Here is a 26,705-nt window from a genome sequence, read left to right on the forward strand (position 1 = left end):
CTCCAGGTTCCACGCGGCAATGAGACTGAAAGCTTGACAGTGTTTTGATGCACAGGGTAAATTAGACAGCAGTTCTAAGACCCAGGCAAACAAACACACAATCTTAGAGGCATCAGTCCGAGAAGCCCCCACCTTTACACCACAAGTAACTAAACCCCTCCCTATCAGGAAAGATGCCTGTCACACACAGGGGTGGCTAGTCATTGCTGCTCTTCCTCAGTGCGGCATTCACACCTGGAACAAGAAATATGTCCACAGTCACTAACTCAGATGAACCTTTCTCGCCTTCCAGATTGTTCCATTTTCTTTAATTAAGGTGGAGTCTTGCTATGTGGCCCAAGCTGGCCTTGAATTTACAAGCTTCTGACCTCCTCGGTGCTACTATCAGATGCCTACTCAACCCCACCTGACTTCAATGTGAGATTATTTATAGAAAAATTTAATGGCTGATGTTGACATTTATGTTTATGCTTATACAATCCTGTAAAGTCACCCGCTGAACTCTGTGCCTTAACTCTACTAACCCAAACGTTGTTGGCTAGGTACCTAATATATGAAGCATGATCCACGAAATTCTGACATTCCTAAAAACATACAGATCCCTTATTTACTGAGCACACACTCACATGTGCCGGACAGGGGGCTGGTGTGATGGGGCAACTTGGTGTGATGGGGCAACTTGGTCTAATCCATCACTGCTGGAGACCTGCTCTAGGGCTCTGTGAGCTGCCCATAATCCAGGATGTTTGACTGAGTTCTGCTAACTGTCAAGATTTAATCAGCTGAGCTAGCTAATGAGTGCTGGCTGGCTCTCACATCATGCATGCAGCCAGCAGGCACACACTTTATGGTCTCTCATGGGAGTTCCAATGGTGCTTATGAGAGACTAAATTCAGGGTGATTTGAGGGGAAATGAATAAGCGTCCTGAGCCACAAAGGATGGCAGAGGAGATCTCTCTGTGCTTCTCAGACCCATGATGAAGACTGTCAATTTATTCTTCACCTGCATAGGCTGTACCACTACTTCTTTTCTTCGCGGCTGTCTTTCTGAAGTTCTAATGAGCTCTTGTGATGTGCTACATGAAACCAAGTACCCTGACCCACAGGCACAGGATTCGTCACGAACAAGATAATATTTCAGAAAGTGCCGGGCAGGCTAGCCCGATTAACTCCTGCTTGGCGGGGACACCTGTGACTAGAAGGGAAGCAGGGCACACCCTCCCTTCTTGGTGCTTGCTTCCTCAGCATCCTCTCCTTCCTAGGGTGCTATGACCCTGCATGTGCAGGTTTACTCTTTAGATTCCTACCTGCAGGGGCTGCTGTTTGGTGCCTTGAAGAAAATAAGGCAGACTTTGGCAAGTAAACAGAATTCTGGAAAGGATTCTGACCCACCCCAGATTCCTACATAATCTGACTCTGCCCTCCTGCCCTGTACTTCCCTGCCCTCTTCCCCATCACCCAGACTGGGCACGAGACAGAAGCAGCAGTAAGAGGAGCATGTTCCTGGGAAACATCTGACCAGGTGAAGCTTTGTGAAGTGGAGGCTTCCAGATGATGAGGTGATTCTTTCCAACTGATTTTTTTTTTTTTTAAGTCCTAGCCAAAGCATACCCATCCTGCCAGGAGACCAGGAATGGTCTCTACCATTCCATGGAAGGCAGCTGAGTGTCTGCAGGATACAGCTGGAGCCTGAAGGAGTAAGACAAGCTGGAATGTATGGTAAGGCTGAGGGGGGGAGAGAGGATGACAGCCTCTCTAATACGTGTTCATACATTAGAGCCATTGTGTTTCCTTTCGTTTGTGAGCATGAGCATAAGCAGGTAAGTAATTAGCCAGAGGCTGTCTCCATGGTTAGGGCACTACAGAGTGGTTCCTGTGGAGACTGAAGGAGTTAAGAGCACCTGACGAGTTACCAGAAGCTGAAAGACGGGGTATGAATGGTATGCAGCTGGGCAGTTTTCCAGGGCCCATGTCGTGGCTGCATATCAGGAAGACTGCTATAAACAAGCGTGTGTGTGCTCGGGGCCTGATAAGTCAACGGGGGCAGAGAAAGCAGTGTAGCCGCCCAGCCTGAGGAAATACGGAGAGTACTGAGCTTCCACTTTAGGTGAACAATAGCTCTGTATCGGAAGCAGGTCTGAAGGGCTCACACACACTCAGAATGAGCCTTTGACGTCCTGTACAGTAAAGGATTGTTGCAGGGGACTGAAAGCTGAGTATCAACCTGTAAATTATTCTAAAATATAAAACCATGAGAATGGTGTTCTTAAAATTCTCAACACAAAAGCACGCTACGAAGAAAGCACACAGCAGAATTACGCATATAGATCTCAGTTACATAAAATGCAAGAATGCATTTTAAAAGACACATTAAATATGTCACAAAATATAACACCACCCAATTTCCTCTGAGTGGTAAAATTATGTGATTCTTTTGCATATATTTCACATTTCTGTTTTTCTAAAATAAACATATACTACTGTGATGGCAAAGAAAAGAAGGGTTATTTTTTTTAATATCCTGAATGAAGTGTTATCTGCTGATGGAATTATGTAGCATGAAGTAGGACCGTTCCTGTTTATAAAATATTGCAACGTACTCATCTTCATGTCTGCAAGGTTTAGTATTTTCTGCCTTACACTGTAAACTTCCTGCAAGCAAAAGCTGAGTCTGTGCACTGTCTGGCTCAATTGAAAAAATGCAGACAGAACACTACATTCTGACGATGACTCAAATGCACTGGGTTCTTTGTTACTTTGGTAGCCAACTCTGCAAATCCCTTGTGCGATGCCTCCTTCCCTTCACCCTTTAAAACAACAGTGTATTAATGGCCTACTTTTTTTTGCAACAAATATCTCCAGAGATTGCTCCTCTGCTCCTCTAGCCCACCTCAGTGTTTGAAACATGAGCTGGCAGTTTGATTTACTTAATACAACCACTGGACTCAGTTCTGTCTTGGCCCCTGGAATAGAAAGTACAATAAAGCGAGACACAAAGCCAAACAGCTCTAACCAAGCACACGGTACTGGAGCCATAATCAGCCAGGGACCGCCTTCTCTAGGTCCTCAAGTCTTGACAGTCCTTGACAGGACACCCGCTCTAATTTTTGAGCTCACTCTCAAGATATACTCTGCTATCTACACACAGCAGCTTTTGATTTATTTTAGTATAATGGTTATTCAAGGATAGAAATTACTATTTAGAGGTAGTATTCTTATTAGAAACTTAAGACATATTTTTAAAAATGGCAGACATTAATAGTCCCTTTAAAGGTTGTCACAAAATAGGCAGGAAAGCAAATGTGAAATCCCAGCTGCTCGTTACATTGAAACACAGAAGCAAGCATTTCAGCATCCTGACCCCACCCCAGTCCTCTGTCCACACCTAGGGCAGTGGCTGACTTCCCAAGTGCTCTCCCTCACTGGTGCTGGGAGTTAAGAGCTTAATATGCTTGGAGTTCCTATCAGTATTTTAGGGAGGACAGCTGGGAAGTTTAGGGACCTCTGTGGTAGAGCCGGGCTATGAACCTACATCTGTGTAACTCTCAGGATAAACACTGTCCCCATTAAGGACCTGCTGACTGAAGGGGGGCTAATTAAATGTAAAATCAAATCAACAGGTAAATACAATTATTCCACTTTTACTTTGAGTCTGCTGCACATACAGAGTTGGCTTTCCTCTATATTAAGAACATGGTCCTATACACGAACAAACAAGGAAATCATCAATTCTTCTGGAGGGAAAAAAAAATCACAAACTGGAGGGAAGCTAAGACCTTTTAAATAACAGCTCAAGTCTGTGGCGAACACAGCAGTCTGAAGGCTTGGGTGCGGCCACCTGAGAGATGTGGAGGAAACCTAGAGGCGAACGGACCGAATTTTCGATTGCACAATAGAATCTGTCTGTGGAAAGCACCTCCTAACCGGAAGAATCTGTCAAAGTAAAAATAGAGCAGGTCAACAGCATCTGAGAAATACATGAGTGGGATTCATATTCATCTCACTTGCTATGGCGAGTGCGCGAACACACACACACACACACACACACACACACACACACACACACACACACACACCCCTTGTTGTTTGGTCTGAAGGAAATAACACTTTCACCCAAAGTATAAAACTTTAACAAGGACTGGGAGCGGCTGGAGTAAAAGAGCTGAGTGGCGGAGAGCTCCCAGCAAGCTCTTCTGGGGGAGGCAGGGCAATTCCAACCTGAGGGCTGAGCCCTGAACACACACAGGAGTCATTTGTCTGTGTTCACACAGGGATGGGTCATTCTGCCCAAACTCAGATACTAGACTGACAGGTAAACTAAAATGTTGCTGATCAATTTATACTAAGAAGTGCACTCTCCCAGAGGGACAGAATGCTGGACTCAGCTATTTTCTGTAAGCCAAGCCATTTACTGAGCACCTACTACAGTTGGCTCAGGATCTATCTAGGCATTTTTGCATTTAATTCTCACAACCGATCTTTGAGGTCCTGTCTACGTACACTGTACACTGGGGTGGCGGGGTGGAGGGGCTGCTGGGATCTGTACTTAGAAGTGTAAGGAAGCTCCCGGCTGACATCAGGGGTCTAAAAATATCAGTTCCAAAAGTGTGACAAGGAAGCCCAGAGGTCATAGGTTAGTGTCATCAAGCCTAATATACATGACGGTTGGTCTGCGATTATCAGGGAAACCCTCAAGTTTTCAGTATCTCCCCCCGTCCAGCTACTTTTGGTAGCTACCACACACACCAGAAGCCAACTGTTTGCTTCTCTTCTGATATTGTTATGATATGCTACAACTTCTAAAATGTCATTTTATTTACATGTATTTTTATTTTTCTATGCATGGATTTATCTAAGTATGGGTTAACTTCTGAGACTTTTATACATAGCTATTTCAGCCATTTTATGTTAACATGATAGTTTCAGTTTCAGATGACATTTTTCTGTACTTTTCCTTGAGATTCAAATTTTGAGGGTGTTAAGAATTTGTACCTACGCATTGATTTATTTGTGTCTATTAAGAGTACATATGTAAATACACATAGTAACGAAGATGTGCCATATTGTATACTTAGGTATAATCAAAACAGACACTGGTGATTTGTAAAGTTACTCTAGTAAGCTGAAGCTAAGGATACAGTTAGCAATATGTGCTTTCTTTTTTTTTTTTCTAATCCTACTGAAAATTTTGATGTTAAGTTTTTTAAACTACCAGACTACCTCAGAGAACCCTAAAAGGTTAGTAATGATCATGAGTTCATATTAAGTAGCTATAAAGACTGGCACTCCTTTGAGGTGGGGAGAGCTCTCTGGGTATTTGTTTTTAACACAAATAAGTAATAAATACAAACACTGTTTTCTAAAGGTCAACTCCAAACAGTTCACGGCCTCTGAACTGTGGGGGTGGCCTTGAGAATGACTTGGATGGTGATGGTTGGAAGAGATTCCAAGCACAAGTTATGTCACTGTGGCCTACACGGTTTTTCTTTGACTCTTGCCTAAGTAGACTAAGCCAAGATGCTGGATTTTAAGCAGAAGTTGAAAGGGTAAATAGCTCTAGAACACATAGGCAGTATCTCTATGAAGGAGATGAAAGCAAACTTTTAAAACACTGCCAACAGGGAAAAATGCAAATTTTAGAGAGAATAATAGAGTCCAACACCGCTTTTCTTAAAGGTATATCCAAACATCCAATCTCTGTCTGAACTGAACTAGCATTTTCCAGAGAACAGTAGAATGTTTCAGTAAAGCGAAGGCATTACTTTGAGTGTGCTCCTTGTGCTCCTTGAGCATCAAGCTGAACCCTGGGAAAAGGATGCTACTTAATTTTTTTCTTCCCTAGCAAAGTGGGTAGGGGCATGTTGGAGTGCTTTTCTTCATCCTCCAGTGTGTTCATTTGCTAAGCAACTGGGCTCTTTGCTTCAGGTTGGCTGAACTGCTGAGATACGACACGTGAGAAGGCTCTCAGGCAGGACAACATACATGCCACATTGGAGGAAAGACGGAGCGTCAACAAAGGCACATCACCTCACCTCACAGCACCTCACCTCCTCAATACCAAGGCCTCCTTACCTCCGGGACCTTGACTCCTGCAGGGTAAGAACTGCTTGGTTAACACTAAGCACTAACCTTCCAGTGTCTGATATTCCTAAGAAAATGCTTCTTTGAATGAACCTTTTCTAGCGCTACACATAACTACAAAAAACCTTTAGGCATGAAAACATGTTCATTCATCACCTAAATGTGACTTACTTCTAACTGACTTACAACTGTCCTCAAACATTTATTGAACATTAACTATATGGAACACTCATTTTAAAGAAGAAAGAAGCTGATATCTACACTAAAAACACCCCAACATCTGTTATGTATCACTGCAGGAAGAAGATGGAATGCACTCCTCCCTCATCTATTGGGTCTGAAACTCTGTGCTCAATACAGTCTGTAGTGGCTTAAATAAGAATGGCCCCCATAGGCTCATATATTTGAATACTTTTGATCCTCCGTTGGTGGAACTGTTTGGAAAGGATTGGGGGGTCTGGCCTTGGAAGGTGTGTATCACTGGGGACCAGCTTTGAGGTTTCAGAAGTCTACACCATTCCCAGGATCTCCCCTCCCCATACTTGTAGATGAGGTGAGAGCTGTGTTTGCCTGCCTGCTGCCGTGCTCCCTACCATGATGGTCATGGATTCACCCTCTGAAACGGTGAGTCCCTATAATCTCTTTCTTCTGTAAGTTTCTTTGTCTCATCACAGCAATAGGAAAGTAAGACACAGTGCAGGGATAGGTAGAATGCTGGTGTCCTACAGATTTCAGAGATGATCTGGCTTTTTCAATTCTTTGTGTGTAGAAGCTGTTTGAAAAATCTAATAGGATTTATGAACCCCTCTCTCCCTCCAAATGCCTATTAACAGTTAATACTTTTGGCATCTTGGCATTTTAAGCCCTGGGCTAAGGACTCTGATCTAATTCCACTGCTTCATTTTCCATTTGGAGACATCACGTTTCCAACACAGGATATGACTTGCCCACAGCCACTCAGCAGAAACCCTGAGTAGAGTAGCCTGGTTGAAACTGAAAGACACCAACACCCAGCAACCAACCATCAGAAGCCAGGCTCATCATGCTGCTAGAGAGGTGAAAGGCTAATGTTGGAAAGGAATGCACCTTCTCTCCTCTGGTTTGAGCTGAGTTTCTAACTGGAAAACCAGGAGGTTTTCTTTATCTTGCCCTCAGTCCAGGATCCACCCATGGCTCAGGCTGCCTTGACCACTGTTTATCTCAGCAAATTTGTAAAAACCCACTTCACCTGGGCACTTTTAGAAAAGGACTGAGCGAGAGCCTGCTTTATAGAATTCTAAAGGGTTGTAATTGAGTTCTGTCATGGATATTTAGTAAGTATTCTGAATCAGTGTCTGCCTGTGTACTTAGGAGTCTTCTCAAGAGTCCTAGAGACCCGCCTTCATGACTAAACGAAACTTTCCCAACTCATCCATCAATTGGCTAATATGTAGGTGGATTAGTCTTTCAAGAGCTGAAATGTCCTGGAATCTTACACTAGCAAATTCATTTCGTATATTTTGAATTCATTAGACAGACATTCTTTGGAGTTGGCATGGAAGAAAAGAAGTGTTATGGGTTTGGGAGTTAGGGAGTTAATGAGACACAGATTCAAATGTCTGACCTGCTTTATGTAGACTTGTGATTATTCTATCAGACTTTCTGAGACCCCCTCATCTGAAAAGTAAGAGTCATACCACTCACTTCTCAAGTCTTAAAAAAATGTTGGTTGTCAAACATCTACAAAAGCCAAGTTCAACCTAGACTGTTCTCCACAATTGAGATTTTTTTTTTTTGCCCAGAAGAAAATCTACAGTATATTGATGTGTTTGAAGTCATTAGATTAAAGTTGTGTTTTTAATAGAACAATAAAACAGCAAGATAGTGGTTTCTTGACATGAAAGTTCATGACTAAAATCTTCAGCAGTATGGTTTAGGGTTACTGTTTTCACACTGCCTGCCGAGTTTTCAGACTCTACCTACTTAACTTTCTCAAATTGTTCTCACTCTTTCTTCATGGGAAATATTTCTTAAGTAAATTACTCTGAGAAACCAAAAAATTTGCAGTAGAAAACTTTCCTGAGTCTTTATTTTTTTATTTTTAGAAAAAAACCCTATTCAACTGGCAAATCTAAATAATGGTTAGCGATTCTTTATGTAGAGAATTCATAACTTTTTACTGTAATTGAAAAGGAACACACCAAGCAATTACTTAGTCACGGATAAAACCCACGTTCCACTTTCGAAATACTGACTAACCTGACAGGAGAGACAAGACTCTTGTAATTAAATACTAAAATCTAACCATTCAAGACAAGCACAACACGTTGCACAATTTCCCTCTGTAGTCACAATAGCCTTCTTTCCCTCTTGGACATATATCAGTAATAATTGAACATGAAATTAAAAGGTTATTTTACTATAAGAAATCAGTTTACATTTTCAGCAAAGAATAAAGCCTCATTAATTTGGATTTTACCAGTTTCATAAGGAGAGAAAATACCATTAGTAGTGTGGATAAAATTCCCTTGAGACTAAGACAAGACTCTTAAGGGAGCAAAACCATAAACAAATGTACAAATTCATTTGCATACTGATGCTTGGAATCATCACTGGGCTTGCACCCAGTGGAATTCCCAAGCCTGGAGACTTTCACACTGTTTTAGTGCTCTTTGAGGGTGTGCTCAGGAGCAAATGAAGCACAGGCACATTTTCCTAGAAAGATGGGCAGCTTGATTGCATGGGGATGTATCTGCAAGCCATCTAGCATAACTGCCATTCAGCCAGGGATTATACTACATTTCCCAGGCTGCCTTGCCTTAGGGTAGAGCTGGGTGATTAGCTCTGACCAAGGCATGAGAAAAAAAGATGTTGCTGTGCTTGGATCTCTCAGGATTAAGAAGCAAAGGCTCTTTCTTCCTGCTCTTCTCTGTCCATCACCCAGAGGAAGACAATTACATGTCTCAATCCATGATGGTGTCACAGGTTGAATTATCCTCCCTTTCTCCTCCAAATTCATATATCAAATCCTAAACCACAGTGTGACCTCTTTGAAAATGGGACTGTCATCAGGTAAATTAGTTAAGATTAATTCATACTGGACTAGAGAAGGCCCTTAATCCAGTATGTCTTGTATTCTCATAGAAGAGAAATTTGGGACCTGGTGTGCTAGCACACTCCTGTAACTCCAGCACTTGGGGGTCAGTGGATCTTTGTGAATTCAAGGCCAACCTGATCTACATACCAAGTTCCAGACCAGCTAGAACTACACAGTGAGATTCTGTTTCAAAAAGACAGGAAGTGGGGGTGGGGCAGATATTTGGACCCAGTCACAAAATACAGGAAAGATGAATTGCAAATCGAAGTAAAGGCAGCAGAGAGAGAAGCCTGGACTATACCCTTGGCTCACAACCACAGAAGTAAATAGCCCTGCCTACATCTCGGCCTTGAACTTCCAGTCTCTAGAACAGAGAGATAACAAGCTACCCAGGCTGGAATGCTCTGCTACCATAGCCTGAGCAGACCAATACAGACAGTAAAACAGAAGATGGAAAGGGCCTGGCACAGAATTCCATCACTTCAGAATAAAAGCATACTGCTGAGCAGACACCTCCATGGTACTGAGCCAGAAAGGAAACTTTTATTGTGTCAGACCAAACACATTCAGAGCCTATTTGTTATCACAGCTAGCATTACCCTATATAGGATTTAAAGTCCTTTAACTGCATGTAAATGAAAGCAAACAGGAAAACATCAGAGAACAATGCAAATGCCATCAATTGTTGGGGAAAATTATTTTAAGGTGTGTTACTTTTGTTTATGTTGCATTTGTTTAACTCTGTGAAGCTGTGTTACTTTGCCTGTCTAAAACACCGGATGGTCTAATAAAGAGCTGAACAGCCAATGAAGAGGCAGAAGAAGGACAGGTGGTGATGGCAGACAGAAAGAATTAACAGGAGAAATCTGGGAGGAGAGAAAAAGAAGTATCCAGAGAAGGAGGAGAACTCCAGGGACCAGCCACCCAGTTATATAGCAAGCCACAGAGTAAGATTTACAGAAGAGAATGGGAAAAGCCCAGAGGCAAAAGACAGATGGGTTAAGTAAAGCTGGCTAGCAACAAGCCAAGCTAAGACCAGGCATTTATAAGTAAGAATAAGCCTCAATGTATGATTTATTTGAGAACTGGGTGGCAGGTCCCCCAAAAGAGCAAAAACAAAGAACAATCAATGCGAAACCTCAGAGCAAAATAAACTCCAAAGAAGATTTAACTTTACAGGAAAGGTATTTGGTGGTAATTTCCCAAATTCTCACTAGTATACAAATTCATTCTTTTATGCTTATAGAAGTACAATTTCCCCCCAAGAATTGTAAATAAGCCTTTTTATTGCATATTAGGGAGCATTTCTTCTAAGTGGCCCCTGTATGAAAGGCTTTGATTGGGTGCTAAAGACAAGAAAGAGGTTGCAATCACATTACTTTAAAGCAATCCAAAGAGAAGTCACTGCATTTATAAAACCGCTGGTCCTTAAGTATACACAAAAATGCAGAGTCTTTCTAACAAGGTAACTGCCATGTACTATGTATGAGCTTGCTGTTACTTTTTTCTCTCTTACATAAAGAAAAGGGGAAAGGGGAGACATCCTAACTGGGAGTTACTGGTTCAAAATCCCTCAAAAGCTGAGCTGGCAGCTGGAGTCTCTGTTTATAAAAAGCCAGGGCTGGTTCTGCCTGAGCCCAATTTAGATCACAGCATCTGGATTTAAACACAGGCAGCAGCAGGTTTCCAGGTCATGATTGCTGCGAAGTGAAGACTGGAGCCCCCTCGCCAGCCTGATTCCAAACAGAGAGGTGCTGGAGGGGAGGGAAGCCCAATCCCAGCAGCCAGGGAGCAGCAGGCTCAGCAGCATCTGCATACACACATCAGCAAGCTCTGGGAGTCCACTGAGGCTCACACCTGATGGTCCTCATTCACCTTAGTCATGGCCAGAAGATGCCCCTCAGCAGTGACTTCTTTCTTGAAGTGACTGTTGTTCAAATTAAATTACAGAATCTGGTAAGAAAATGGAAGGGCTCAGAGAGAGCATGTACTTCCCACTATAAGCCTCATTTAACTCTGCTCCACTGCAGAGGAAAACTGGGTAAAGGCTGGGAGAGAAATGGAAATGCTTTCTTTTTTTAAGTGAAGGAAAGAAATCTCAGCCATGGTAATTACAAGAAAGGCTATGAACTGAAATCTGCAGGATGGAAAATAGTAACTCGAAATCTGTGTGGCCCAATTGAAATCTCCATCAGAATTCACCTTGCACCCTCCTTGATTTTCTTTGGATGTGATCTGTCTAGAATGTTGGTGATTCTGCAGCTGTAGGTTTTATGTGTGATAAAAAAAAAAAAAGTCCTTACCTGCTGCTTTCTCTCCCTTCCCCCCATCATCTCTCTCCTCTCTCTCTCTTCCCTCTTTGTTGTGAATGTCAGGGCTGGCAGTGTCACACAGTCTGACATGATTAGTGTTTCTGACATTACAGCGGAAGCAGACAGAGAGCTGGGAGTGTGGATGGAGGGGAAAGGAGTCAGGATGCACAGCCACTTCAAGGAGCCAAAGGGAAAAGAGGCTTCGATCCTTTCTGAGACGCCCCTTGATTGTACGGCAGCTTATAAACACCCTGGATTTCCCCTCATTTATCCAATTAGTCCCTCTCCCTGATTCTGTGGAGAGCCCCAAGGTGTAGATCTATTCTGAGAGATCAAGGCCAGTGGCCCAGATATCAGATAAGACAGAATCGGAAATCCAGCGGATGCTAGGCTGTGCAGTAACAATCATGCACTGTGAACAGGTAATGCTAGTCCACTTCATGTACTGACGCTCCGCACTTTGTCATCCTAATGATGTTACCTCATTAAAAGAGATAAATGCTCTACTGTTCTCCAGGCATCTGCTCCATGCTCTTCTCTTTCCTTCAGCAGCAGGACTCTAAGCTGCTATACATTAGGGTCACACTAAAATCCCAGGCAAGGCTTGCGTCAGGTGCTACTTATCAAGGTTTTTTAACTGTACTTTCTCCTCTGGACCCCTTCCTGTTTCCCCACAACAGACAAGCACAGAAACAAGAGGTATAAGAAGAAACAGTTGTAGAAAGTTGTCATAATGGAAACTGCTGCGTGCCCAGCATGTATGGCCTCTGCCATGCCAACACTTAACTTACCCCCACAACCTGTGAGACAGACCACATTCCATGTAGCTCCATGTTGAGCAACTTGCGTAAGTTGCTTAGGCAATGAAGACAGGTGGAGCCATGATTTGAACAAGGGTTGATCCAAAACAAGAGTGTTTTTACAGCCCCAGTTTCATCCGTGGAACAAGAAAGTAAAGATGATTGCAACTTGTTTAGAGCACAGGAAATGTAGGTGGGAGCCACGGTTCAGCACTCTCATGCCCAGGAACCTGGTGTTATGGCAGAGCAGTGGTTTTGTTTCGGCCGCTTTCTCATTAAATAAAAAGGTAGCAGTTTTCCATAATGAATGTTTTATACATTACCCCGTTGTGTATCAGGCCTCTAAAACACACATTATTAAAGTCTATTAGAGTCTGTAGTCAGCAGCATCACTAATGTGCCTTTGGGGGAATTATCACAATGAAACGGCATCAGTCTCTCACGAAATTTCAACTGTTAAATATTCTTTTTCTTCAATAACGTGCCTATTTTTAGGCACAATCTCGGCCCAGAGCTGTCACAACAAATTGTTTATGGGTTAGGTTTAGGAATAATAGAAGCATACACCGCGAGTTTCGCCCAGCCCTTTTTTCCCGTAATTTACCACAATGTCCCCCTGCTCTAATTAACCGGTGTTCCTGGCCACTATGACATGTGTTGACACCTTCCCTCCCTGGCCAGGTTGGATCTTTTAATTAATTGCTTAGATTTCTGCCTAATTGAGCCTGGACTCTCAAGATAATGCTTATGCATTTAAGAAGAAGAAGTTACAAAGCTCTTGCATTAAGAAAGAAAAAAAAAAGAAAAGAAAAGAAGAAAAGAAACCCAAATAGACAAACCAGAGGGGTACAGAAGCCATGATTAATCAAATCTAAATGTTTCCATTTATGGGTTGACACTGTCACTTACATTTGTCTAGAAATTACTTTTAAACACTAAAGGAGTTTTGCCACGTGCAGTTTTATGTATTCTAAGTAGGCATCTCTATCCAGTACAATCCACGTATTAATCTTATCACACAGTATGAGGTTTTAAAAAACAAAGTCAATGATCCATATGTGCTCCAAAGCAGGGTTCTGTGAGAACATCCAACAGAAATGGAAAACCTTGGGACAAGAGACACAGAGGAGTGACGGCTGATGGTCACACATTGCAAGGCCCCGGTGCCAGAAAGGAAGAGGGAAGAACTGGTCTAAAACTCCAGGCCCTGGGCCGAAAACCCTGCCTTGGGAGCAATCTCTGTGTTAGCTTCATATAAACAGTCTCACTGTTTGAGATGATGATACTGTTTGCAAAATCAGACAAATTAGTCAATATTCTAAAGACGGACAACTACATACTAACTAAACAACTAAACAATCATGTTCCCAATCACCAATTAACTAAATAGGACATAACCTAATTATATCTATTACTGCTTAGTAATGAGAAGAAAAGGGCAAGACTGAGGACGGGGAAGGGAGACAGAAGCAGCCCTCTGTTTGATTCACAAAGGCCAAGATTACTAGCCTGTTACAGAATTCAGGAGCCATCAGCCTGACAAAAGAGATGGTAGCCCACAGCAAGCTTCCAAAGGGCCTCTGCACACAGCTGGGGGTACAGAGACTCGGCTCAGCACAGGGGTGCAGAGAAGAAGCCACCCAGTCAACATCCAAGTACCACAAGAGCCTGGCACAAAACTCTTCAGTCCTGGGGTAGCAAAGCCTGTTTCTAGTGAAGAAAAGTCTAGGCACTCCTCTTTAAATCCTCAAGAAATATGGACGAACAAGCTTCCCAAAGGAATCTGTACCGTATGTGTGTGAAAGCACCACTCAGTTGTGAAGCAGTGATGGAGCCCCCTCTTATCTTCAAGTGAGACCCGAAGACATGTCTCAAAGACCTATCCCAGTTCACCACAAGCCCTTTCAGACTGTGATTTCATTACTACCGTGACAATCGACTGCCCTTATTTTCTCTGGCTGCTTTTCGACTCTGAAACCATATTGTACCTCCTAACTACCAGGATTTTCCTTCATCTTCTCTGGCAGGTTTTGGGCACTATTATTAAGTCAGGCACCTGATTCCCTCCCAAGGGCTCTCCTGGGTTCATGGGACACTGTAGGTAGTGCCTGCTGCCTCAGGTCTCTTTGGACCACACCATCACAACCACTCACCTAAGGTTCAGCTAGTTCAGGCCTTCAGTATCTATCTACCCCAAGCCCTGCAGACTGCCTCTAGACAAAGCAGCAACGACTGTTCTACTGCGGCTGCTCTGAGATTCAGAGAAGAACCGCATCTCCAAGGAGACACAGTGCTCTACACTTCTGGCTCTACACAAAAGAGCAGAGCCCCAAACTTGGAGAAACAATTTGACAAAACTTAGGAAACAATTCTCTAAAATGTACCTATTCTACAGTCATTTGCATGCATCTTAAAGCCAAGTATTGCTTAAACACAGTTAATTGTTTACAATGTGTCTTCCCACAAAGTCCCAACCAGACATCTTAGGTCACATAGTAAAACTTCCAGTGCCAGGAATGAGTTACATCTTGAGGAGTCAGGCATTGGCCAAAGGAGTCTAACAGACCCCCCTGCCCCCCACCTCCACTTCAAACATCACAGGCTATTGCCAAGGCTAATGGTTACTTTCTACAACCCTACTGCTGAGGACAATACTTACCACATCAAACATGGAGAAGGCAAGCTGGTGCTTAACTAGCGGCTTTACCTCTACAGACTAGTGTTCAGAGAACTGGAAGGTACTCTGCATACTACCAGAAGAGAAAAAACATCATTAAAATCTGCCAGCTACAAACCCTGAGACCTACAACAGTGACCTGTCTGCAAGACATATTGGTGCAACACAGACACAAATGTTATGGGCGTGACCAAGCACTTTTTAAGTTGGATTTAAGGCCCACTCAATATGTAGCCAAGGCTAGCTTCAAACTTGCCATCTTTGGCCTCTACCTCAGTGCTGGGATTACAGACATGCAACTCTACACCTGGCCCAGTTTCCTTTTAAATATACACTTTCGTTTCTCTCAGAAAGGAATCACATCCCTGTCCCAGCCCCCAGTGTCACTAAATTTCCCAGTGTGATGAAAATGAAGACAGTCAGGTGATCTAGTGCCACTCACTAGTCCGCACACCCTGCATTCAATAGTACTGGGTTTACCCATCACACATTAGTTTATAAGAAGGTTCCTTTTTAGCCTCCAAAACTATGAAAATGAAGCTGTCAGAAGGACTAAGGGCAACTACTTCTTAAGGATATAGAAGATACAAACAGAAGTGATGTCCTTGGTACTCTAGCCCCAGGATCCATCTTCTTGATGGAGGAGGTCTCCCTACACATACGACACATTATTAGTGTTAATTCAGCTAACTGGTTCTTCAACTCTAGTCTCAAGATTCCTTTATAGGTTTATGCATTAATGGAGAACCTGAAAGCCTCTGTTTCTGTGGGTTATTCCTATAACTATCATATTGGAGATTAAAACTAAGCCATATGAGGAACACGAAAACATAAGCACATATTCCAAGAACTGCCTGGATTATGTCACCACACAGTGTCCTGAAACACTGTCCCATGTGTTTGAGAGAGAAAGAATAAATGCTACCTTGGTGTCATAAAAATCGATCTTGGGGGTGAATCACTTGAAGGGGTTGAAGGGTCTCAGAGTCTCCCCTAGAGTTCCCAAATCTCAGTTTGAAACCTAAATCAACAGTATCTTTGAACAGGTAAATGGAGAAATTATGTGACATCTACTTTCAAAAAGTGAGCCACTGAACCATAGGACCTCATCCTTACCTAGAGCATCTACCCCTTGCTGACAATGGATCCCAAACTGGCACTGGAGCAAGAGTAACATTCAATGCCCAAATCAAAGCTGATTTCTTCAAATCAAAGCTGAAGCCAACCTCTTTCTCTTTGTTATGTGTCTTCTAAACGTCTTTAACCCATGTATCTCAAGTGCAAGGCAACTACAATAGTGTCTATTTCTAAGTATTTGCCTTTTCTGGCCACTAATGAAATGTACGAATACTTGCAGGAAAGTTGGAAAATAGAAAATCTGGGGAAAAATGAGAAAAAATGGATATATGTCATGTACTTACCACTACCAGCATTCTGGGTAGTGTCTTCATTCATGTATATTTTTCAAAAGGTGAAATTCATATCTTAAACATAATTTAGTATCTTCAAAAATTACTTTAACATGAGGAACCCCACATTGCTGAAGAAGAATTGAAAACACAAATGTGAAAAGATACTGCTATAATATGCTGACATGCACCTGCAGCCTTTCTTGTGGGAAGGCACAAATCTTTCTAAACAGGGACATAATAAGCAAAGCCTACATAATGCTATATAACTCACCTTCCTCTCAAGTTGTCTGTTTAGGTCACTAATACTCCTCCTTGTCTCCCTGGCAATTTTATTATATGGCTCTACCACACTTACTACCTGAGAAAATGGTAATATTTTGTTTAATATCTTGGCAAAAAATTTACATACATTCATGGCAGTTTTCTTTTGAGTTAATACTGTATAAGTGAAATCTATCAGTCAAAGGATGTGAATTAGGCTTTGGCATACAATAACTGCCCTTGAAAAATAAGTTCTTTCAGTGTGTATCCTCAATTCCTACCTCTCCTGAGTAAAATTTCAAATTTTGATCAGCTGTAATTTATTTGCATTTCTTTGATTACTCTTAAGTTTAAAACTTTTCATGTTATTTATTTTTATTTTTCCTTTATGGGTTTTATATTTCTGCTCACTTTATATTAAAGTAATTATTTCATCTTATCATTTGCTTTTCTGGATTAACAAATTAGCTATCCATCACATGTGTTATGTATATGTACACATACACACAGTCATACACACACACTCACACACAGTCACACATTAACACATACATACATATTCACACAGTCACACATATGCACACACACAAAACCTCAGCTTGTCTTTTAAACTAGTTGATAGTATCTTTTGATGTAAAGAAAAAATGAGGTAATACACAGGTAGAGCATTTTTTTTTAAATGTCTGAACCAGGAATTAAGAATGCCTTATTTCAAGCTCACTTAATGCTTACTTAGCTTTTCCTTCACGTTACTAGGCTTTTTTTAAAGCTATAGTTCTTCAATTTCTGACCCAAGGGGGATTAGCTACTCCTCCCGGAAAATGGAAGTTGGTGCGGATTAAATACAGGTTGGGCATTTGGTGAGAGCACTGCACTGAGGCTGTGCTGGAGAGTTAAGAGGAGAGCTGCTGGCTTTACTATTGCCCCATTCCTTGTCTGGACCCAGCAGCTTGTTAGCTTGCTCTCCAGCAGAGGACGTTTAAGCTGGAGAACCATTTCACATCAGGTTCATGTTTGAAGCCTGGGATGGGATGGCTCTCTCCACCGTTGGCAGAGTGCAAGTTCAGACAGCCTGTTCTTTTTTCTGATTGGTTTACTGCAAGCGTAACACAGAGAACTCAGGATGTGTGTGAGAATCTGTGCTGGTGCTCAGTAAAATGTTTTTGATAAATAAAATATAACTGATAATTTATAAATTATAAGATGTAGTTGATAAATTAGAGCCATGTCTACACCAAGGGCTGGGTGGATAAACCGGGGGAATGAATTTTGGATTTCACTGTGTCATGGTCTGTGAAAAGTAAGAAAGACTGCAGAAGAAGGAAGAAATGAAGTAAATTTCCGGTTTACTTTTTAGTTGACTGTAGAGATATTGGCCTGAGTGTCGATGTGAAGCTGCTTCCGCCACTGATACAGCAGCGTGAGGAGCTAGGAACATTCAGAGAAGAACTTGGGGATGGGGAGTTAATTACTCCAGCAAGCATCTGTGCACAGTAGAGATCAGAGGCATTCTAAACCCCTCTGCATGCTAGGCACTCTGCACTCTTACAAAGCCATCAGAGCAGAGCTGGCCTCACTGGAACATAACCAGGGTGTGGAAGAAGACTGTGTCACCGGTGAGGTGCAGAAAGGGGGAGGGTCATTTTGTGTGACACCAGAAAAGGCATTTTTGTTTTCCAATCAGATGGAATGTACTCATCAACCCAAAGAAGAAATCCTGTGACATACCTTCATGAAAGTGATAACTGTGTGAGAGAGTGATGGGCCATCACCTCGAGACTGCCACAGGAGGAGCTTTCAGGAGGAGACCCCATCATGTGGGTGTGGTTTGTGACCTCGGAGGCCGGGCTGTGCAGTGAGAGGCATCACCCTACACTGCTCTCCTCTGGGGATCCTTATTTTCCCATTTTGTCTGGTGTTTCTTGGTCGTTCGTTTTGTTTTGTTGCAAACTACATTTCTTTCTTTACAGCTATGGCAGCATATACAGAATATAGATAAACCCCAAACATTCATCCTTGTGGAGGAACACAAGTGTATAATATGAGATGAGGTAGATATTTATAAATATCAAAAAAATGATTCCAGAAACTAGAAAGGATAAAGGCTTTTTATAAAATTAAAATGATAACTCTCAATTGTGAAATTTGTCAAGCATCATAAAGATCGAAAAGTCAGCTTTAGAAAAATGCCTAAGAAAGTTGGAAAGATGGTCTTCCTGTCTAATGGGTAGGGGTGGGGTGTGGAACAAGTGTCCCAGTTTCTAGCTCCTCACTCTGCTGTATCAGTGGTGTTCCTAGCTCCTCACTCTGCTGTATCAGTGGCGGAAGCAGCTTCACATCGACACTCAGGCCAATATCTCTACAGTCAACTAAAAAGTAAAACATGCATCTCACAACTTGTTCAATGCGTAAGGCTCAGATTGTACAGCCACTAAGCCTGTTTTACGGTGTTAAGAAGGTGAGTCAGCATGAGGTAAACTTTCTAGAATGCACATCCAATGGACATAATCCACACATACTAGCCTCGGGAAACAGCAATCTGTTCACAGTGAGCCTAGGAATACCTTGTTCCCCTGTCTGCCCACAGTAAAGCAGAGGCATCAGCAGGGCCACAGTATACCCTCACCCCCAGCCACAGGTAAGAAGGGAAAAATTGGAGAAATAAAAGTCCTACCTGGTGGATGCAGTTCACTAGCTACTAGGTTAGCCCCACGATCAAATTACTAAAATAAGCTAGCAATTCCTTGTGCCATGGGGGCCATTCCTGCTTTCTAGAGGGTTCAGTCCTGATAGACCACAAAGAAAATCTGTCACTAGTGTCACCCTGGTGCCTCAAAGAAGTAGGGACTCTAGAACCCTGTGGCTACCTTCTGTCCTGTCCTTTTCCTAACTGAAATCATACTAGGTGATATTTGGGAAGGAAGGACAGAATTAGAGGATCTATCCAATAAAGAGGTACAGTTGTCTCCCAGCTTTCTAGGAACAAATCCACTTAGAACACCAGCCACACCCATAACCACACTTCCAGCATTCTGTTACATACCTCACTGATGAGATGACTCTCTGGTTTTATTGTATTGAAAAGAGCTATTTCCTCACCCAGAGAAAGACCTATCCTTTGTCTGATGCCAAGAAAGCCATAAAAAAAAAGAGAGAGAGAAAAAAAAATGCTGACCAAGGGGAGTGGCACATCCACCTTAATCACTCCTTCCAATTAAAATGATATAAAATAAGGCATTCACTGGGCCATGCACGCAGAACACAACTTCCCAAGCACAGACACACCTAATGGTTCCCAAGAGTCTGCTTCCTAAGTGTACTCTAAGAGCAGGACCATGACATCAGTTGCTGAGATGCCCTGCAGGCAACTTGGAGCTGGCTGATGGCACGAACTGTGCGTATGGATCAGAAGTTTCCCAAGCACTGTCTTGACTTTCCAGTATACCAACCTCAAAATAACAGAAGCCAGGGTTTGTGGTGATAGACTTCTGTCTCCAGCCATGACTATGGGGCAGAACTGTGGTCTGTCTTTCAAAACTCCCAAGACTGACTTCTTAGCCTGTTAAAAGCTAAGTACTTAAGCTTGGATAGGGACCTGTGGGGGACAGTGGGATATCCAACAAGAGGCTTCCTTTATTTTAGTGCGGAGGGTGGGGGTGGGGAGGGGGGTAAAATTCTTCCACATAATTGGCTCCGTTGTTGTTGTTTTGTTCTGGTTTTCAGGCCCCTTCAGAGACAGTGGCAGCCACAACCTCCTATTAAGGTGCAAACACTGAAGGGGCCTTAGCTCCTCCCACATTTGGAAGGCAAGAATGAACTAAGAAAAATCCCCTAGGGGTAGCTTTAGACCAGGGACTCAGCAGGTTAAATGCCTTTTCTGCAGTCAAGACCAAAACACCCCGAAGTCTACCACAACCCATACATTATGTCATGAGATGTCTGTTTTTCTAGAAACCTCTCTCCTATTTCACATCCATTTGTGGCTCAAAAGCTGGCCTTCCTTCCATCCCTGGGCTCATACATGACCTCAGGCCACCACTTGTGTAGTTCTCACCAGAGGGGATCTTTGCCAAGGGACATGGGGGAATAAACACCAGGGGACAATTTTTGTTGTCATGACTAGAACGGGAAGAAGGGGATACCATGAGAAAATCCTCAAATGCAGAGGACAGTCACTCACTACAGAGTTCTCTTGTTACAGTGACACGTGTCATGGAGCGAGGACTCTGCTCCAGCCATGCCAAACAGCTGCTGTTTCTGAGCATACCAGACCTTCTCATATGCCTTTGTGCCCAAACAGGCTTTGCCCTTTAGCTGTAGTGTCTAGTTCTACCCTGGCTGCTCAGAAAATTACCATTTCCCACGCAGGTTCCAACTCAGAATTTCACCTCCTCTGTACTGTCTCTCCTGGGTCACCACCCTGGTTTGGTTTTGTTTTGTCAACTGACTTGACATAAACTAGAGTGGCCTGGGATGAAGAACCTCAGTTGAGAAAACGCCTGCATCAGATTGCCTCTAGGACAGTCTATAGAGCATTTTCTTGATTAATGGTTGATGTGGGAGGGCCCAGCCCATGGTGGGCAGTACTTGAGCAGGTAGTTCTGGGTGTGATAAAGGAGCAAGCTGAGCAAGCCATGGAAGAAGGCCAGTAAACAGCATTGCTCTATGGTCTCTGGTTCTGTTTCTGCCTTGGTTTCCCCTGATGATGGACTGTAAGCTATAAGCCAAATAAATGTTCTCCTTCCCAAGTCTGCTTTTGGTCAGTGTTTTATCACAACAATAGAAAGCTAAGACTGTCACAGATCTGACTGTTTCTTCTGTGCCTACAGAGATTCTGGTACATAACTTATTAGAATACTCAAACCTGAAATGGTCTGCCACCTGCTAGCAGCTCAATCCAAACCTTACTCATCACTTATCCCTAATGTGCCCATCTGGTAATCAATTGCTACTCAGCAAATCAATCAGAGAACAAATGGAAACATTGCACATACTTGCTAGACTCTCTTGCAGCTATGTCTATGGGCTAACAGTGTCCCAGCACCAAAACTGTGGCCAATGTTTCTAAGAGGCCTGTAATACAGACAGGCACTATGCAAGGCAAGTGGTACATGAATTAGTACATTTCACCCACTATTATCAGCATATTACACATGAGAAAAGAGAAGCATCGAGAAGTTAGGTCACTTGCCTGAGGTCTAGCAGAGCTGATAGTCATCTCAGGAAATCTAGCTCTACAAACTAATTCTTCCATAGTCATGTCAACATAGTCACACAAACAGTCAACATTTCAGCTATCAAACACCTCTGGGAAATGCAAGAGATACTCTAGAGGACCAGAGAATCATGAAGTGTCCATCAGCTCCTGCACCCTGCCTGAAAGATGGCTTATGGAGATTACACGACCACCCAACCTCTGAAACTATAATGGCAAGAAAAGCAACCTCCTTGGGCCATGGACAGACATATGTGCCCAAGAAAATCATGATACAGGAAAATTCAAAAAGCATATTCAAAACATCCCTTACCTTGTTCATGCTGCAGTGATGGGCACCAGGGACCAGACATGTCACAGTGTGAAGCAGCTCCTGAAGGTCCTTCTTGTTCCAGAACCCTCACTTCCTGAAGCAGACAGCTGCATTGTAAACACAAGCAAGAAACTCATTAGGCCCAGGAAAACTCAGTGAAGTTCCATGTCCAACAGAATTTTCTGCCATGACTCTAGCCACTCATGCTATTCAGCAGGACAGCCACATGGACCTATTGAGCCCTGGGTTCTCAGGGCAGCAGGGAAAGCACCAAGGACAGCACACAGTAGTGCTGCTCATATTCTTGCTTGCTTCTTAGTGTTCTCAAGGAGATGAAAGCCTAAACCAAGAAATAACTAGGGAAACTGAGGGCTGTTTTTAAAATTGTATACAATTTAAATTAAAATAACAAAGGCATTTAGTAGCTACCATATTGGATGGTGCAGGTCTAGGCAGTCATGTTTGGAGTCTCAGGGCATGCCCATGGCTCAGAGGACTACATACCATCGCTACAGAGCCATAGGGACAAGGGTATTCTTTGAAATAACCAATTTTTGAGCACTTACTAAGGGCTAGGAGCTGAGGCACTGGTGAGCAAAGCCAATGACTTAGGAATTTCTAGCTGGTACTTGGATATCTTTAATAAAGGGAAGAAATGCTGAGTGGCAGCAGTACCAAGTACCAGACCTTAGTGTCTTTCCCTACTGACCCCAAGGAGTTGAGGAACCAGTGGGCAGAGGTCAGAGCCTGGCTGCATCATCTTCAGGACTGATATGTAGAAGCTCCTTGGCAGGTAACACTCCACCAAGGATTTTAAGAAGTTGGTATGCCATCAGCCAAATGAACAAAGTAATCCAGTACCCCCACACCCCTCCAAAACCAGACTAAGGATCTTTTTGGGATTGTGCTATTGGTTCTTTACAGAGTTTTAAATTATTTTAATTAACTTCACATTTTGGAATAAAACTGTGGTATGGTTCCAGGGCTTTTGGTTTGTCAAATATCAAACAAAAACAGGAGTGAAATGTTTCTGACTCCTTAAGTAGTTGTGTGGCTTTTCCCCTTGAAAGATGCTCACAGAGCTACAAGAGGACAGCAGTACACTGTCAAGTTCCTTCTAGTACACTGATAGTGCATCCTCTCCTCAGAGGCTGCATCTACAAAGTATTTCAATGTCTGAATCTTTCTGTGAAAAATGGAATTAGAGACTTAACTAGAGCTACAGTGATTTAATAGTAAAAACCACAGACTCTCAATGGCCCACCACAGCCCCTTCTGTTCTTAGTCCTCTATCTTTGTCTACTGGGAATACACATGAGGCCAGGATGCAAAGTGCAATGCTACATTCCCCCTACTGACACTTTTCATTACTATGAGAATTATTTTGCAATTGTTTTTTCAAAAGGTAAATTCTTAATCTGCATACACTACTATTCAGTGAACATAATGTTATATACCTTTTTATTTTTAAAAAAATAAACCAGGAGAGAAGGTAGTGACGTTGCCAATCATGGCAGACAGAGATTCGAAAGAAAATGGCATGCCAGCCTCAGCAGAAACACACCTTAGCAACAGTACACCAGGGAGGACCCCAGCACCCTATCTCTGCAGGGTGAGTCCACACAGACATCTCCATAGGTACACAATGTCTGGGCAACAGTGGCTTCAACGGCATAAAAATCAGTATCCAACTGACTAAAAGATGAATGAAAAATAATAAAAAATAAGTGAATTACCAGAAGCAGTGGCTAAGGATTTCTGACCTTTAAAGTAGAAACTCTATACATGTTGTTTCTTACTTAGTACATGTATTGATCCATTTCAAATCCAGCCTATCACATAACTGGAAAGCTTGTCCCCATTCTTTACAGAGATGTCTAATGTCACAAAATGTCACTTTATTGTTCACACTGGCACACAGGAAATGGCACAATGTCTTAACTGACAAAGATGCTCAGCCAGCTACCTAAATAACCCAGCTTTTCCTAAATAACCCAGCTTTTATTCCCCACAGTCCTCAATCCCTTGGAATCTGAACACACAGTTCTCAATAAACTAACTGTCCTGTCCCTGCCTGTCCCTCCCTCAGATGTTCTTAGGTCATCTGCATGTACGCCATTCTATAGCCAAGCCAGACTAAACTTCTTTGATGGAAATATAAGTGACAGAGAGGGTTCTTTACTCTCACTCATGAACACACTATTGACATGGGATTGAAAACAATCTTGATAACTGTTAACCTTAGAGGTTTTTTCTTTCTTTTTTTAAGGAAAAAATATTTAGTGCCATCTTTTTTTTTTAAATTAATGTGTGTGTGTGTGTGTGTGTGTGTGTGTGTGTGTGTGTGTGTGTGTGTGTGTGTGTTGAGTGGAAGGAGTTAAGAGCATGCATGTACATATGGGTGCCCCTGCCCATGCATGCACATGGCTTTGGTGTCTTCTTCAAGTGTTCTACACCTTATTTTCTGAGACAGGGTATTTTACTGAACCCGTTGCTCACCTATGGGCTAGAATGGCTAACCAGCAATGCCCCCAGGTCCTCCTATCTCTGCTGCCCACTGCTGGGATTAAAGGTATGCACTGCCAAGCACTGCCATGACCAGCTTTTGACATGGGTTCTGGGATTCCAACTGAGACTTTCATGCTTGCACAACAAGCACTCTAACCACTGAGATGTCTCCCTCCCAGGGTTGTAGATCTTCTTCAACACTTACTGGGAATAACACACAGCTGTTTAGTAGTTACAAGTATACAGTGTGCTTTCTGATTAATGCTGTCAGTCCTGAAGTCAATGTAAGAGACAGTTTTCCTAACCAGACACAAGGATGTAAAAAGTCTTTTTGGTCATGCTATAATAAGCTGGAGACTCTGGGCTAGAGGTGACTTCCTTTTGAGATACTATGGAATTAAAACATGTACAAAAGACCAAAGTAAACCCCACATCCTCTCTGCCAATAAAATACATGCACACATGTACATATATATACACATATACATATATATGTATATATGTACCATGTACATATATATACACATATACATATATATGTATATATATGTACCATATATAAGACCACTGTTAATAGAAAACACCTTGGTGAATAGATGACACTTTCAGAAACTGGGTCAGTTCACTTGTGGACAGCAACCAGAAAAACTGGCCTTGTTCTATCAAATATTCCCATCTCTGCTGAAACATGGAGAACCTGGCTGTCCTACAGTCAATTTGGCTGTGAAGCAGTACAGAAAAGCCTAGAGCTCAAAAACACAACCTGCTCTCTTAAGTACAAATCATTAAGACAGAACCTGCCTAAGATATCATAACAGAATCAAGAGTGTCTTCACTCAATTTCTAAATATTTTCTTTTTCTTTCAAGTTGAGATCCTCTTGTATTGAGCAAAATTAAGTACAGATTTAAAGGGTACCTTTAGAAAACCAATCCCATATGCCATTGTGTTTCCTAGTCAGCTGATCCTAACAAAACTGACCCACTGGTTAATAAAGTCTGTGTTCAACCTTACACAACTAAAAGGCTAATGAAATGTAGGCCTTCAAGGTGAGTAGAAGAAGTGGGAATGAGCATGAAGGACTGGGGACACGGCAAGTCTAAGAAGAAGGCAGGGGAGTTGGGCTGTAGCTCAGCAGCAGAGTACCTGCTCAGGATGCTCAAGGCACTAGGTTTAAGTCCCAGTTTCAAGGAGGGAGGAAAGGAAGGAAGAAGGTAGAGAGGTAGTGGGTGGGGTTGAAAGTTTCCAAATAAGTGAAAAGTAAGGATCAGGTAAGCAAATAAAACAGCACTGGCAATATACCAAGTGCCCCTCACCAGCCAAGTCCTCTCTATGGTGGGGACTGGTAGATTCGGGTTCCTGGTGAGAATCCCACATCTGGTGGCATTTCTAGGGTTATATATGCTCATGGTTTGGGCGTCTTGGGCCTCAGCAAGTGGGAGTTGGAGAAAGGTGAAGACTGGGTCTACCTGTTTCTCCACTATTTACCAACAACCTCCACCTACAGTGAGACATCTGTTTCACCTGGATCACTGCTAAGACGCTGGGAGGTATGGTAAGAACAGAATAAGCCAGCTTGATTCCATCCTCCTTCCTCTAAGGGAAGCTTAAGAGTGTCAAGAGCTGTTTCTTTGTGTGCCATGTCTTGGCCCTTGAAAAATGCTGTTGATACTGACAGTTGAGAATGGAATATGCTGACTCGGGCTTTTCTCTCCTCTTTAATGCTTCTCTCCCTCCCCAGGTGTTTATTCTAGAAGCCTTTTGTAATCTGTCTCAAAGCTGGGTAGCTCAGGCTCTCCAAAGTGATATAGGCCAATGCAAGCAAGCATCTCAGTATTCACAGTGTTAAAGATGTCACTTGCTGGCTTTCAGATGCCATGTGCCCTGGGACCTGCGTGAATCCTCTTGGCCACACTTTTCCCTACACGACACTCAGCAGTGTAAACAAAGAACTAGACATAACAGATAGACCAAGACTGCTAGGTAAGAGTGGCTGAAGAAATAAAACGATGAGAAGATTTCAGAGAGAAAAGACAGGACACTCTTGGGGA

At 42.7% G+C, this 26,705-nt stretch overlaps 1 protein-coding gene and 1 long non-coding RNA gene across 3 annotated transcripts in view; one reads left to right on the forward strand and one right to left on the reverse strand.

Annotated features, from left to right (window-relative positions):
- Bach2 (BTB domain and CNC homolog 2) overlaps window positions 1-26,705 on the reverse strand; it is a 343,391-nt gene that overhangs the window by 236,316 nt on the left and 80,370 nt on the right. For both annotated transcript variants that reach the window (XM_052716038.1, XM_052716039.1), the window contains exon 2: window positions 22,148-22,254. In XM_052716038.1, coding sequence (XP_052571998.1) covers window positions 22,148-22,156 — 9 coding nt within the window. In that variant the 5' untranslated portion in view covers window positions 22,157-22,254. The remainder of the gene's footprint in view (window positions 1-22,147; window positions 22,255-26,705) is intronic.
- Window positions 932-13,052, forward strand: LOC128096453 (uncharacterized). The gene is made up of 3 exons (XR_008213647.1): window positions 932-1,719; window positions 5,926-6,096; window positions 6,381-13,052. It is a non-coding gene; the product is annotated as an uncharacterized LOC128096453 (long non-coding RNA).

This window comes from Peromyscus californicus, unplaced genomic scaffold, assembly GCF_007827085.1.
Source record: "Peromyscus californicus insignis strain IS unplaced genomic scaffold, ASM782708v3 Scaffold_5__1_contigs__length_169319896, whole genome shotgun sequence".
Classification (NCBI taxonomy): Eukaryota; Metazoa; Chordata; class Mammalia; order Rodentia; family Cricetidae; genus Peromyscus; species Peromyscus californicus.